This window comes from Schistocerca cancellata, chromosome 4 (genome assembly GCF_023864275.1).
Source record: "Schistocerca cancellata isolate TAMUIC-IGC-003103 chromosome 4, iqSchCanc2.1, whole genome shotgun sequence".
Classification (NCBI taxonomy): domain Eukaryota; kingdom Metazoa; phylum Arthropoda; class Insecta; order Orthoptera; family Acrididae; genus Schistocerca; species Schistocerca cancellata.
This window is the reverse complement of record NC_064629.1, coordinates 272,250,067-272,265,893: the sequence shown is the minus strand read 5'-3', so window position 1 is coordinate 272,265,893 and position 15,827 is coordinate 272,250,067. Positions and strand designations below refer to the sequence as shown.

The 15,827-nt window shown below is 36.1% G+C and overlaps 1 protein-coding gene across 1 annotated transcript in view; it reads left to right on the top strand.

The window, feature by feature from the left end:
- The window catches only part of LOC126184093 (uncharacterized), a 245,290-nt gene that overhangs the window by 14,289 nt on the left and 215,174 nt on the right, over window positions 1–15,827 (top strand). Inside the window, exon 4 of the mRNA XM_049926454.1 lies at window positions 11,953–12,081. Coding sequence (XP_049782411.1) covers window positions 11,953–12,081 — 129 coding nt within the window. The remainder of the gene's footprint in view (window positions 1–11,952; window positions 12,082–15,827) is intronic.

Here is a 15,827-nt window from a genome sequence, read left to right as displayed (position 1 = left end):
AGAAAATAATATGTTTCAAAATGCTATTCAATGACATTTGTATTAGTCTCTCACCTCCACACTGCGAGGGCAGGATAGCAGTTGTTTTATAACTTTTAATGGGATTGCACTGCCTGTTATGATAAGTTGTAGTTGCCTACATGGCCACAGTGAGGCACAGAGTAATCCTCTCCTGATTTTAGTGGAGAAATACAGTGTTGAGGATGTGTTTTCTCATTCAAAGTTGTGAAATAATTGCCTGTCCTACCCTTGCTGCATGGAAGTGGGTGGCTAATTCCAGTGTTATTGGATAACATTTTGAAACATACTATTTTTACCCATTTTGAATTTTCTGTTTACAGTCTCATCTGTCATGAAATGAAAAAAAAATGTTTCAGACAAAACTTATCTATTATTGTCTGTAGAATCTGAATGTGTTACAACAATTGGGGGTTCACATTGAAGATTTCAATTTTGCCCCCCAATCCCATACATGCGGCAGGTCGGGTGATGAAACTGAGTACCATTGGATGCCCCCCTGACATGACAAAACTTTAACTATGAATTTTTTGCATCTGAGTGTAGTTTTTCAAAAATTTCAATGTCATTAGTTGAATTGAACACCCTGTATTTGCCCTTTTATGTATTCTACAGAATGACAAAATTTCATCAGGTTAAGATATTATGTTCTGTGCTTTTATTATTATTTTTCAGTATTTTACAGAAGCTACTTTAAAGTATTTTACAAACAGTAGCAGGGGTCTTTTATTTAGATGTGATTCAAAATATGGAAAGACACATTTCTATTGACCTAACAATCACAGATCCTCCACCAAGCTTCAGAAGAAGAAGAATACAGTTTATAGTGGGCACACTCAATGGTGTTCTTTGTATGTAAACAGTTCCCAATATTGGGAATTGTGTTAAGTGACAGATTCATTGAATAACATTACATGCTTCCATATGCCACTTGATTGGTGTTCTGGTAGGAGCACCACAATAATTTTGGGAATATTTTCCATCATAAATCCATCTTACACAGATGGCTCTGTAGATAAATTTTAATCTCAGTAGTGCCTTATATTTTACTTGTTACTTTGTTGTAGATAAAAATTCTAATTTCCGGCCCGTCTGTATCAGGGTGTTCAGATTTCCTTCCACTATTGTGCTTAGCAGGTAAAGATTTATCATTCATTTGAAATATGTCTTGATGACAGATGCAGACAAAATTACATACCTCTAATAGGTTAGAGCTCAAATTCATGAAAACATCAGCTGAGCAGACATCAACAATATGTTCTTGGCAGAGATCTGTGATGATACACATGAAGTAGATACAGGCTGCAACTTCAAATTATGTGGCATAATTACTAGTTCATGTATGATCTACCTTTCAACCAGTAGTACCTTACTAACAAATTCTGTCCATTTTTAAATATATTGTCATGCTTTCTTGCTTTACTTCTTCTAAAAGGCTTACTGGATAAGTGGATTGCACTCTTTCCAAATGAGACTTGCAGTCAGAATATCACCTACTTACACTGCTAGTTTGGTCAGTAAATCATCTTTTAGTACCTAACACCACCCCTTATGAAGACACAAATGCTGAAATAAAAACTGAAAGGCACAATCTGCAAACTGGTAAGACACCTCTTGTAAATGAAAGCCATGTCCTTATGAAATTTGTGTGTCTGCAGATTATACATGTCTTTTAATACTAAGAGAAGCTTGTCACTGTGAAATATATTTTTATTGGTCAACATTAAACCATACAGTTCTCTCAGTCTGTGTCAAGTCTTTTATTTAATGCAAGATTAGAGACTACCTCCCTTCCCTTACATAATTTCACTGCATCCAGGTATATGGACTATCGCTCTGCAGATGACTGTGTGCCAACTTTCAATGTAACACTTACCCTCGACTTGCATTCATCTTTCTTGAAGCATTACATTACAGAAATTGTCTTGCTAGGCTATCTTCTGCCCATAGAATTAGGTGAGCCTGTACTAATGACTGTGAATTGACTACAATATTAAAATGTGCACAAAGCTGCAATAGTCCATTTATTTTTTGTGCATATAATAAGTGTGGCTCATTTGCTAACATTTACATATTTGATAATACAGAGATTCTGTACTTTCTCTGACTCCTTCTTTACTACTGCTTGAAGGGAAATTGGTACAGAGCCTGCTCCAAAAAACTGAATAGTTGCTGTTGGTTTGAAGGTAATATGGACTTTGAAATTGTTGGAACATCCAAGATAGACCTCAAAGTTCTTCACAGATTTCTTCTAAATTGAGAAAACAAATGTCTTATACCACAGGGACGACACTTCATCCAGTCCCAAACATGCTCAATGGGGGACAGATCCGGAGATCTTGCTGGCCAGGGTAGTTGACTTACACCTTCTAGAGCACGTTGGGTGGCACGGGATACATGCGGACGTGCATTGTCCTGTTGGAACAGCAAGTTCCCCTGCCGGTCTAGGAATGGTAGAACTATGGGTTCAATGACGGTTTGGATGTACCGTGCACTATTCAGTGTCCCCTCGACGATCACCAGTGGTGTACGGCCAGTGTAGGAGATTAAATAAATCTGATCACACTAGGAAACCTGTGCAACCTAAACTGCCTTCTTTCAATACTGGAGATTTGAGAGCCTCCGTAAGGCTTAGGAAAATAATAATCAACTTTCTCATCTGTAACTGAAGCTACCATACAATATTATTTCTAAACATGTTCAGGAATTATGGAAAATAATATGCACTGCATGTTTTGAAATTTAGAAAAAATTATGAACACTTGACATTAAATAGAATACATCTGTATTTTATATTAGTAAACAGTGATAAATCACTAGCAGTTAATGTACCTCAGCTATCATTTCTTCCCTGTAGATAGGTTAGGATGAAAGATTTTCTGAAATGGATGACTATTAAACTGATAAATATTGCATGGGAAGTTAATAACTCTTCCATAATTACTCTACCTAGTTGTTACGTTCACAGAAACACTTAAGAAAATCATAAAAGTAAATGTAAAAGGGTGTGCCTATGACTCTCTACTTTTTTTTTATTTGGAATCACACAGGTAATTTAAAAATGATTACAAGTCCTCTGTTTATTGCCTGAAAATTTGAAAAAGAACTTACCCTTCTCTCATTCGTTTCTTGGCACATTTAATCAATGGCGATTGGGATGTAGTATCACAGGAATTGGGAGTCAGCTGCTACAGGAGCTGCTATGGCCACATACATAATCACTCATGTTCCTCTATATTCAGAATACCTATAAACATGAATTAGTCTGGGACAACATTTCAGTTTGTCCTTTAATAGGCAGCAATGACATAGAACAAGTTAGGTCACCTGAAAAATATTGTACTATGTACTGGGCTTACAGATAATTAATCAGACTTTGCCTGTCTTTTTGTTCCTTTAGGATTGCAGTATCAGTGTTCATAAGGGAAAATATACATCTGCCTCTACATCATACTCCTCAAGCCACCTAAGGGTGTGTGGCAGAGGGTACTTCTCACACCAATAACTGATCCCCCCTTCCCTGTTCCACTCCCCAATGGTGCATCGGAAGAATGATTGTCAATAAGCCTCTGTGTTAGATAATATTTCTTGAAATTTCTCATCAGTGTCATTTCCTGAGATATATATGGGAGGAAGTAATATGTCATCCAACTTTTTCCGGAAAGTATTCTCTCAAAATTTCAATAGTAAATCTCACTTCTAATGCTTGCCAGTGGAGTCTGCTGACCATTTCTGTAACACTCATGCACCAAATAAATGATCCCATGACAAAACATGCCCCCCTTCAATGGTCTTGTTGATCTCTTCTATCTGTCTCCTTGATAATGATCCCATACTGAACAGTACTCAAGAATCGGTGGAATATGTGCCTTATGAGCCCCTTACTTTGTGGATGAGTTACATTTCTTAAGATTCTTCCTGTGAATTGAGTCTGGCATCTGCTTTTCTTACAATTTGTTTTATGTGGTTATTCTACTAATGGTCGCTTCAGACCAGGGTACAGATTAGCTGGCTGTTTATCAAGGAGTTCCTTGTGGGGTGACGGAGTGGCCATGTATGTAAAAATTAATATTCCATTTGAGTCCCTAGACATACCACAGCACTGCACTGAACAGATATTTGAATGTAGAGCAGAGGCAGTTGAATTTAATGAAACTAAACTTCTAATTTTTGTTGATTATAGTTCCCCTAACTCTGACTTTAGAGCATTTATGCTCAAGTTAGAGTGGGTTCTTGATTCCCTTTATAGGAAGTGATAGAAATTAGTTATATGTGGTGATTTCAATATTCATTTTGAATATGATTGTTCCAGAAAAAGGATGCTGGTAGATCTCCTAAATTCATATGGTCTTATGTGGATGGTGTTTTTTCCTGTCAGTGTGCAGAGGAACAGTAGCACAGCCATAGACAATCTTTATATTCATTCTTCATTACTAGATAGACATTCTGTTAGTAAAAGAGTTATGACCTTTCTGACCATGATGCACAATTTTTAATATTAAGAGGCTTTTAAACTCAAACAAATGTCACATATAATTACAAACAATGTAGGGAAGTTAATCCAATGGCAATAGAGAGTTTTCTAAAACTCATCAAGGAAGAAGAGTGGCACGGTGTTTATACAGCTGATAACATAGATAATGAATATACTGCTGTCCTTAACAAATTTCTCATGCTCTATGTGAGTTACTTTCCATTATAATGTTCCAAATGGGGTAAGAGGCAGCCTGGGTGGCTGACTAGTGGGATTAGGATATTGTGCAGAACAAAGAGGGAATTATATGAAAATGTTAGAAGTAGTCACAATCAAGTTACTGTTGCCCATTACACACAGTACTGTAAGATGCTTGAAAATGTTATTAGGAGGGCAAAGAGTATGTGGTGAGCAAATGAACTAGTTAATTCGCAGGATAATGTTAAAACCATACGGTCAGTTGTGAATCTGGTCAGAAGCACAAGGTCAATGACATAAAGTCAGTTTGTAGTAAAAATATTTCTGTCACTGATAAACCAGATGTATTTACAATATTTAACAATAATTTTATGAGCATTTCTGGTGAATCAAATAAAAGTTTAGTTTCTACAGCGGATCATATAGCTCTCTTGGAAAATGCATTTCCGAGACTGATGCCTGAAATACTCCTCTGTGAAACTGACATGAGGGAGACTGCGTCAGTAATTAAATCACAGAAGGATAAGGACTCTCATGGATATGATGGAGTGCGTAGCAGAATATTAAAGTACTGTGCCCATGTTAGCACTGTAATTAGTCATATTTGTAATTTTTCGTAATTTTTCCTTAAGGGAAGGTCAGTTTCCTGAACGGTTTAAGCACTCAGTAGCAAAGCCGTTTTTTAAAATGGGAGAAAGGGATAATACAGACAATTTTAGATCTATTTTTATGCCATCAGTGTTTGCTAAAGTTATTGAAAAGGCTTTGTATGTGAGGATAATTGATCATTTTATATCACACGATTTGCTATCAAATGTACAGTTGGGCTTTAGAAGTTGTTTAAAAACTGAAAATTCTCTTCTCTCTGTGAGGTACTGGATGGGTTAAACAAAAGGTTTCGAATGCTAGGCATATTTTTTTATTTAGCTAAGGTGTTTGATTGTGTGATCACAAAACATTGCTCCAAAAGTTGGACCATTACGGAATACGGGGACTAGTTCACAACTGGTTCACCGCTTACTTTAACAACAGACAGCAGAAAGTCATTGTTCACAGTGTTGAGAATGACTATGATGTGGGGTCTTGAGTGGGGTGCAGTCAAGTGAAAATGCCAAGGGATCAGTGTTTGGGCTACTCCTGTTCCTTATTTATATAAATGTTATGCCCTCTGGTAATGCAGGTAACTCCAAAATATTTCTGTTTGCTGATGACACTAACTTGATAGTAAGGGATGTTGCGTGCAGCATTGGCTCTGTTTCAAACAGTGCAGTTGATGACATAAGTTCATGGCTTGTAGAAAATAAATTAACACTGAATCGCAGTAAGACCCAGTTTTTTACAGTTTAATTCAACAAAACTCAATGTTTTAATTTCACAGAATGGGCATATGATTAGTGAAACTGTACAGTTCAAATTTCTAGGTGTTCATGTAGATAGTACACTGTTGTGGAAAGGCCACATTCAGTATCTTGTTCAAAGACTTAATGCTGCCATTTTTACTATTCAAACGGTATGAACATGAAAATTAGTCTTCTTTGCTTATTTTCATTCACTTGTGTTGCATGGTATTATATTTTGGGGAAACTGTTCCCATTCTAAAAGGATATTTTTGGCTCAGGAATAGCGGGTTGTGCAGTAAGTGGTGTAAGTTTGTGGAACTCTTGTCGGCCCATGATCATTAACCTGGGAATTTTGACATTGGCCTCTAAGTATATATATTCTTTACTGTTGTTTCTTGTTAACAATATCAGCTTATTCCCAAGAATAATCAACTTTCACTCAGTGAATACTCAGTAGAAATCCGACCTGCATTTGGACCAGACTTCCTTAACACTTGTGCAGAAAGGAGTGCAATATACTGCTACATCCATTTTCAATAAGCTACCACAAGAATTCAAAACTCTTAGTAGTAATTTACTCGCTTCCAAATCAAAACTGGAGAATTTCCTCACGGGTCACTCCTATTCTCTTCAGGAGTTCCCTGAAAAATTAAGCTGATTTTTATGTTATATTTTTGACTGAGTTTCCTGATACTTATTGCTTGACCTTTTTTTTTCTTCATAAACGTTTTATTTTTATCTTTTATTACCTTTAAGTTTCATGACCTTGGAGATTTGATCCTCAATTTGGTCCTATGGAACTTGATGTTTAAATAAAACAAAATAAAGATAGCTACTCATATATACTTTATGGCAGATACTGTTTCACATAGTTTGTAATCAGTGGTGTAGTTATAAAGTGGCGGATTTCTTTTCCTAATTATGTGCAATACACAGACTGGAAAGTTGCACAGGTCACACCAATACTCAAGAAAGTTAGTAGGAGTAATCCACTAAATTATAGGCCCATATCATTAACGTCGATATGGAGCAAAGATTTAGAAAACATTGTTCTTCTGAAACACAACCACCTCTTTACACATGCAAATTTTTGAGTGTTATTGACAAGGGATTTCAAATTTATTCAGTATTTCTATATTTCCAGAAGGCTTTTGACACTGTACCACACAAGTGACTTGTACTGAAACTGCGTGCTTATGGAATATTGTCTCAGTTACATGACTGGATTCGTGATTTCCTGCCAGAGAGGTCACAATTCATAGTAATGGATCGAAAGTTGTCAAGTAAAACAGAAGTTGTTTGTGGCGTTCCCCAAGGTAGTGTTACAGGCCCTCTGCTGTTCCTTATGTATATACACGATTTAGGAGACAATCTGCTCAGCCGTCTTAGGTTGTTTGCAGATTGTGCTGTCGTTTATGATCTAGTAAAGTTGTCAGAAGATCAAAACAAATTACAAAACTACTTAGAAAAGATATGTTGTGGAAATTGGCAACTGACGCTAAATAATGAAAAGTATGAGGTCATCCAAATATGAGTGCTAAAAGGAATCAATTAAACTTCGGTAATACGCTAAATCAGTCAGATCTAATGGCTGGAAATGCAACTAAATACCTAGGAATTAAAATTATGAACAACATTAATTGGAAAGAACACACAGAAAATGTTGTGGGGAAGGCAAAACAAATACTACATTTTATTAGCAGAACACATCGAAAATGTAACAGACTGTTAAAGAAATTGCCTACTCTACACTTGTCTTTCATCTTTTGGAGTACTGCTGAGCAGTCTGGAATGCTTACCAGCTTCTCAAGCATGAGATCGAAAAGTAGTGGTACGGAATTTTTATATAAATATGGAATCATCATAATCTTCCATATAATTTGTGTAATGTCCCCATTTCTTCTCCTTCCTTGATCAAACAAACAATCTTGTCATCACTAATTCTGTAACATTCCCTGATTAACTTCACTAACCCTACCAGAATCTCCAGTTCAGGTAATTGACAAAAATAACTTCCGTAGATGTTGTTTTGCAAATGTCAAACATATCTTGTTAATTTTTATAACATATTGGATCCCTAAAGTGAATAGTAACAAATCAGACTATATATTGTACATTTACAACTTATTTCTACAATTAAAAGTATGAATTACATGGTTTCATGCATAGAAGACCACAAGATTGAATAAAAGCAGTTTTGCAGTAGGTAAGCTGTCACAGACTTAAATTTTTTCTTCGAGATGAGGTTTTATTTGTCTTGGATATTTGTGACTTAGTTTTTTCTCTTGCATGGTAAAAACCTTTTTTTGGAAAAAAATTGTGTTGCAATGGTTAATATGTATATTACTGTGCATTCTGGTACTGTAATAATGGTCAATTATGTTTTACATAAAAGTGTTTTCTTTTCTCATTACACTTTTTTGGCTTGCAATACTACTTTAAATATATAAATGCAGGAAATGTGTAAAATTTTTAGTTCTTCAAAGTTAGTTTTGCATGATTTTCTGCTGCTTGCTTGTTTAATTATTCCTATAATTGGCTTCTGTTTCCTGAAAACTGTCTTGGTTTGATTCACATTCTCCAGAAAATGATACTGCAGTTCACCGATGAATGTACGTGAGCAATGTATATAGCCCAAACTAATTCCACACTGGTGTTATTGCGAAACAATCTTACTAAATAGCTAACTTTTGCTAGTTTTGCATTTAGGGATGTACTATGAGAGCTTGCTGTAAGATTTTCTTGAATATGAATCAAAGGAAATTTAGTTTCAGTTACAGCATCAATATTTTGGTTATCCTGACATATTATTTGTTGTGCTCCATAAAAGAAATATAAGTGAAATAAGTAACTAGACTAATAATGAATGTTTACAGGTTTCAATTATATTTGCTGAAAATACTCTGACAGCACATTGTGTATTACTTACTTTCCAAAAACTGTATGCTAAAAACTAGCATTATTACACATGGATGTATGTAGCTTCAAAACGTCTTTGATTTATGTGTTAACAAAAGTTTCCATTTTTGAAAATTAATTAATGATGTTGGGGTATTCTGAAAAACTTCAAATTTTTGTAAAATTTAATTACAAACTTCCAAAGAAGGTTAACTACATATTAACTTTCATGTGAGAAACATTTTTTACATATCATCAGTTTGATGAAAGTACCTCAAAACCTAATTACTAAATTGCCTTGTGTGGTGTGTTTTACTTGTTAAAAGTGAAACTGGGCACAAGAAAAGTATTGCATCATTTTTTACCCTCAGCATATCTGCCAAGTTTCATCAAGATCATTTAGTGGCACTTGAGAATGTTCCTTTGTTAGTTAACATGTATTTATGTCTGTTCCTTACTATAACAGGCCACAGGCCTGCACAGATACCTTTCTGCAATGATGTAGGCCTGTAACAGAAATTACAAGTTGACCGAAGGTCTGCAAAACTAGCTCTTAATTTCCAATGGCATGTGTGTACTGACATGCAACTTCTGTATTTACAGATATATCTGGCTTCTGTTGCACAGTGCAGTGTATAAACAATCTTTGAAAACAACTTGGAACAGTATAACCAATCTTTGAAAACAACTGGGAACACTAAGTTTAAAAGTGTTGTTTCACATAAAACAGACAATAATGAAGGTCAGCTCTGGCCTTCACTTGTACTTAGAAACATTGCACCCTTCCGATACATGGAACCTTTTATTGATTGTCCAAATGGATTGCATTGTAAAATCTTCTAAAGAAGTAAAAACTATTTTTCTTAAGCCATAAGCAGTTATTAAACTTGGTTTTATATTATGATACTGTGATTAAAATACACTGACAGAATAAAATCACAACACAAAGAAGGGGTTGTACAGTTTGGTTGCAGGACCTCAACTAGCCTCTATGTAAGCAGCACATGGTCATCACTGCCACCTCAACACTTACCTCCAATGAGCTTTCCCTGGACACCACTTAAGTCAGAAATAGTGGTGGTTTGAGGACAGTGGAATGCAGGCTACAGGGCATCTGGCTCACAGCTGTCCTTGAAGTAACTGATTTGTAACAGTTTGTTGTGTCACTGTTGTGCCAACTGGTGCTCAGAGTGCTGTTACAGTTGCAGCACAATATGCCAGTACCTTCTGCTGAACACAAAGATGTTTCCTCCTGCTAGTGCCAAGTGTCTGTCCAGAGCCTGGTCTTCTTGTGACTATACATTCTTGTGACCATGATTACCAGCAATGATCTACAGTGGTTACATTCCTGACAAATCTTGCTGCAATATCTCACAAGGAATATCCAGCTTCTCACAGACCTATTACATGGCCTTATTCAAACTCAATGTGGTGTTGACAATGGCATTTATGTGGTCTTAAATGCAGTCTTGACTAACGTCAACTCACCACATTCAATCTCAAAGGCACCTAACACTCTTGACCATTACAGCATGTGTTTAAAGCAAACCTGCATCATCATAGTGATACTGCTAGTGCTATTTTTATGCAGTTCCCATGAAATTTGAACAGACATCATCTTTCAGGTGTTGAAACTTGCATACCAACTTTTGTTTATGTCACACAATTCTTTCTTTGTATTTTGAATTTTTTCTATCAGAGTACATTATATTACGAAAGTGTGAAAACTCAAATGCTGGGCAAGGTAGCATGCTGCTACAGTAATATAGTGCAGTATTCAGGTATTTTGAACAACTGAATCATTTTCTATGCATTTTTCTGATATGGTAAAATGTTGCAGCAGCAAGGTTACCATACATATATTTGTTAACACAGTTGGAAATACTTTGTTGGAACTGTGTTCCTTAGACACATTTTAAGCCCAGCTAACACCTAAATGGAACTGACATCACATAAAAGGTAAAAATCTTTTTAAAACCATTTTCTGTCTTTCCAGAATTTCAGATCCCCTTCAAAGCAGATACATTTATCCAGCTAACTTTATACAGATCTGAAGATTAGATACAGTAGATGGATATATCCTTAGCAGCCTTTCATTGTTGCCACAGAGGCACCAAATAATCTGTAATAGACTATTCATGCTTCTTAAAAGTATATAAGCTGCCACATGATTATAGATCAAGGAAACACACAAGGCCAACAGCTTACTCATTCTTCAGCACACTTTCAAATTTGTTGTGGATCATGGGAAAAACCAAAGAGCACCACAATGTGTAATAGATGACTCAGAAAACAACTTACAGAAAGTAGTGGTAATAACATGAAAATCTTATTGGTTACCCCTCATCTGGACATGTTCTCTTCAAAATAGTGTCATCTGAAAAGTATTCTCGGGCCCACTACACTAATTTGTGCCACTTTATGGATTCAATTAACAGTATTAAATCCGAGAAAAACTTCACAATTTATTTTTATCAGTGAGAAAAGGATGTTTGTGGCAATTAGGCTTTGTTGATCATTTGAAAGCCATGTTATCTAAGGCTATTCAATTGTTCTGGGCATTCATAACACAGAGGAAAGCAAGTGAGTAGGTCTCCTGTAGGAGAAGCAGCCATTGTATTGGCTGCTTCCTCCTTCTGTGAAACACAGTGAAAAAACAAAGGGGAAGAGTGTAAGTTGTTTAACTATCCTCTCCATAATAATGTTAGTATTGCCAATTGTGTTTTGAAATATGTAAGTGTGTGTCATTGCATGTGAGAAGCACTGACATAATTTGATGATTTCTGTAAAATTTCTGTTGTTCATGAAAGAAGAGGCTAAGAGTTGCCATTAACCTGAACTCGTATTATCCCTCCTACACAAAATTCCATTTTTTATATTTGACATATGTAGAAACAGGTATCCAAGTATCTTTATATTTTTAACTGGTGTAGAATATAAATGAATAAGCAGCATAAAGGCTAAAAAAACAATCTCCTACACACACTGTTGCCCAGATTGTCTCATGCTTGTTCATGGTTCTAGGTTTTCAGAACAGAGGTTAATGGGAGTGTCTGCATCAGCTATGGTTGAAACAGTATCTGCGTCCACCTTTAATGACACACTGCCAGGCAGGGCACCAACTGAATATACCGATAATCAAATAGAAGGAGAGTAAGTTTATCCTCATTAATGTCTAAATATAAACACATATTGAGTTACTTTTTCTGATATATTGGTGTTTTCAAGTTAATTACAGGTGAACAGTTATACAGTCATTATGTTCATTTTCCTAATTTTAGTTATGTAAATAGTTGTCTGAGCGAATATAAGTAGTTAAGATGTTTATTGACTTCAGTACATCTATCTTCAAGGAACTGGTTTTGAAGGTGTACCATCTACTGTAGCTCTACCTGTATTACCCTGGTCCTCATAGTCTCTCCTCAGTAGCACCCCTTTTGATCGGCACAAAGCTGAAAAGTATAAATGAGTGCAAGATGGTACTTACTCAAAGATGTACACAATACCCTTGTTTACATTGAACTAACACACTCATTTGTTCTTCACTAAGTTTGGTATTAGAAACAGTGACCAATTTGTCAATTACAGAAATTTGCTAACTTATTGAACCACATCTGCTGTACAATTATGTTAGTGAAGTTATATTGCAGCACAAAGATCATTTCACATTTACACATGCCAAAACTTGCAGTTAGCATTCTTCTGTAGTAATTCACTAGAAAAAGGTTACACTTTGATCGTTCTTTTAAGCAAGTCTATAATGGGAAGCACCTTGTGCAACTGTGACTAGTTTTGATGTAAATAACATTCTTCACTCTTGCTTATCACAGCACAGGTTGAGTGAAATGTTAATTAATTTTGGTTCCAGAACTCATTCAAGAGCTACTAATTGTTAAAGTTCTTGAGTTCTTACTTGTGATCTATCTAACTGCAAACTGGCAATTTTGAGTGAAGTTTGACTACTTATAATAGGCATAACAACAAACTGTTACTCTGAAAACCATACAAGTTGAGCTAGGAATACTTTCACTGTTTTTGATTACAACAAGAACTAATGTTATTTTGTATTAACTAAGTGAAACACTTTTTTAACCTTGTTTCACAACCTTCACTATTACTGTATGACCTAGGTTTCAGGTTGTAAACCTAATTTCCTGAAACCTATGTCGTACAGTAAGAATGGAGTTTTTGAAGCAAGACTAAAAGAGTCTTTCCTTTAGTTAACATGATATACAGTATTTACCAAGAAACCACAGATGAACCAATTAAAAGAATGAGATTTTGCCTGATAGAAAATACTGCATGATAGAAATGTAGAGAAATACATGTACACTATTCTCTTTGTGCAATGTGAATCCCCTTTTATCTATGTCTGAATGCCATATTGAAATTTAGGATAAATTACAAGACATTATTAATTATTTAATTAACTATTTTTGTGTATAATTATCTATCAGTGGCCGTGTTGCAGTGGTAACATCAAATCCAGTCAGATCACTGAAGTGAAATGCTGTTAGTGTTGGTTAACAATTGAACTGGTGACCATCTGTTGGCAAGTGGGGTGCACTCAGCCCTTTTGAGGTCAATTGAGGAGATACTTTGTTGAGAAGCAGCATTTATGTTCATGAAAACTGACAGTGGCCAGGAGAGCAGGATGCTGACCACATGCTCTTTCATATCTGCATTCATTGATGCCTGTGGGCTCAGGATGACAAGCCAGTGTAGAAGGAAAACTATTTAGTGTAGAAGTATCCGGTTTTATGAGTATGATGTTCAGGCTCTGTGCTGCAGGATTTGCATTGTTAGTAGTGCTATTGGAATGTCTTGTTGTTAGGTGTTGGTACTGGTATGGTGAAGCAGGATTGAAACACAAGCATCAGTTTGCATTACAGTAGCAGTCAGTCAACATGAGCTTGGACTAGGTGAGCAAGGCTTCACTCATAAAGATGTTTTATCAAAATAAGCAGCATATTCTTCATGAATATTGTCACATTAAAGGAATATGGTCAGGTCCTCTTTCTTGAAGAACGTTATTAGGAAAATTTGTATTAACTGGTGTTTTGGAAATTGCTCCTGGGAGAGGCTGATGGACAACTGTGGTCCAGATTGTTGAAGAAGTTACTGTTATGTGGCTGAGAATTGTGGATGCAACGTGCAATCTTCAATCAGTTCACAAGCTGTGTCACAACAGCTGAAGATTTCATGGTCCACCGTTTGAAAAGTAATACGAACAATTATGAATTGGTCTCCCTAATACAGTTCCAGGCTGTATTGGTAGCAAATAGTCATAGTATTGAGCAATGTTTGTAACCTGGAACATAAAAATGGTATGTAATTAACAGATGTTACTCTCTAATGTGGAAATTAAATGTCTTTCTTTCAGTGGTTTACAAATTATTCATCTTCCACAAATCCTTACGAATGTTTCCACTAAGTTTCATTGTTGAACGCTCACTAGTTTTTCGTGGGGGATCTCTCAACTAGGGAAAGTTTAATTAAAAGCACAGTGTATATGACTATACTTATCTTCATGTCTGTATTCTGTAACTGTCCATGGCAAACTCAGATGTTATACAATACAATAAATGCAGTATAATACAACAGAACAAAGGTCAAAGCAGTGTTTCTCCTGAAATGTATGCAACAGGAAATTCACAAATAATGCTGCTGTTAAGGCTTCTAGCAGAACAGTAATTATTGTAGGTGAAGTGTGTTTGCTTGCATTAACACCTCAATACCTTACAGCACCGTACTTTACATCTATGCCAGTGCCACTGTGAGCCCCTGCCACTACCAGACTGCTTCATTGCACTTTCACCATTGCTAGACAGTCATTCACCAAATGCTCAGCTATTCACCCAGGCACATTTGTTAGATCAACTGTGCCACTAGATGTGTAGAGCCTTACCATGTTTTTTTTCTGTCATTGTCTCTTTTGAGAATGTTAAAATATTTAGACTCTGAGCCTGTCTTGTACATTAAAATTTTATAAAATGTTGACAAAATTATTTGATTCCTTACAACTAACCATTCCATCTTGTGAAAGTATTAACATGTGCTACCTCCATATTGTCTCACTTAATCAGACACTGGCCCACTCTTCCTCTCCTTTAAGTTTGCTCACTATTTTTAGTTGTAACCATTATTATCAACACAGTGTTACCAATGGTAGCTCATTCTGTGGATAACAAATTTTCCTGAATTGAGGTAATCCTAGTTTGTTATTCACCTGCTGTCTGCACAACCTCGATGATGGTGCGTACTATGCCATTGTGTCCCACAGTTTAGCTTTGATGGGGTTTGTTGTCATACTGCATCTTTCCCATGTTGTGCTTATCTTTCATGGCAATGGCCGGATGACTTCCTGATTGCATGGCATACCAGCTGTTACATTTGCTGTGGCAATAGCTGTGTCCTCTCTCCAGCATACCTGTGGTTTTTACTTGTGTCGCCCATGATTGATAAGAGTCATCATGTTTGTAAATACGCAGAGATCCTTAGGCAGACTGTCAAATTTCAATCAGGACTGAATGAAAGCATGCACATGGGGTATTAGATTCACACATTGAACAAGTGGTTTCAATTTTTGCCTCTCCATCACGATGTAGGTTTTCCATAATTTCTATTGATCATGCAACAAAAATATTTGGTTGAGTCTTTTGATAAGACCACATCCAGCCTCTCCATCCTTGTCATTCATCCACCATAAGCTAGAGTCCTGTACCTAGTGATTTTACTCTCAACTAAACATTAGACACTAACCTCTACTGTAGGAGAAGCAGCAATTGTATTGGCTGCTTCCTCCTTCTGTGAAACATCGTGTAAAAATCAAAGAGGAAGAGTGTAAGTTGTTTTACTATCCTCTCCATAATAATGTTAGTATTGCCAATTGTGTTTTG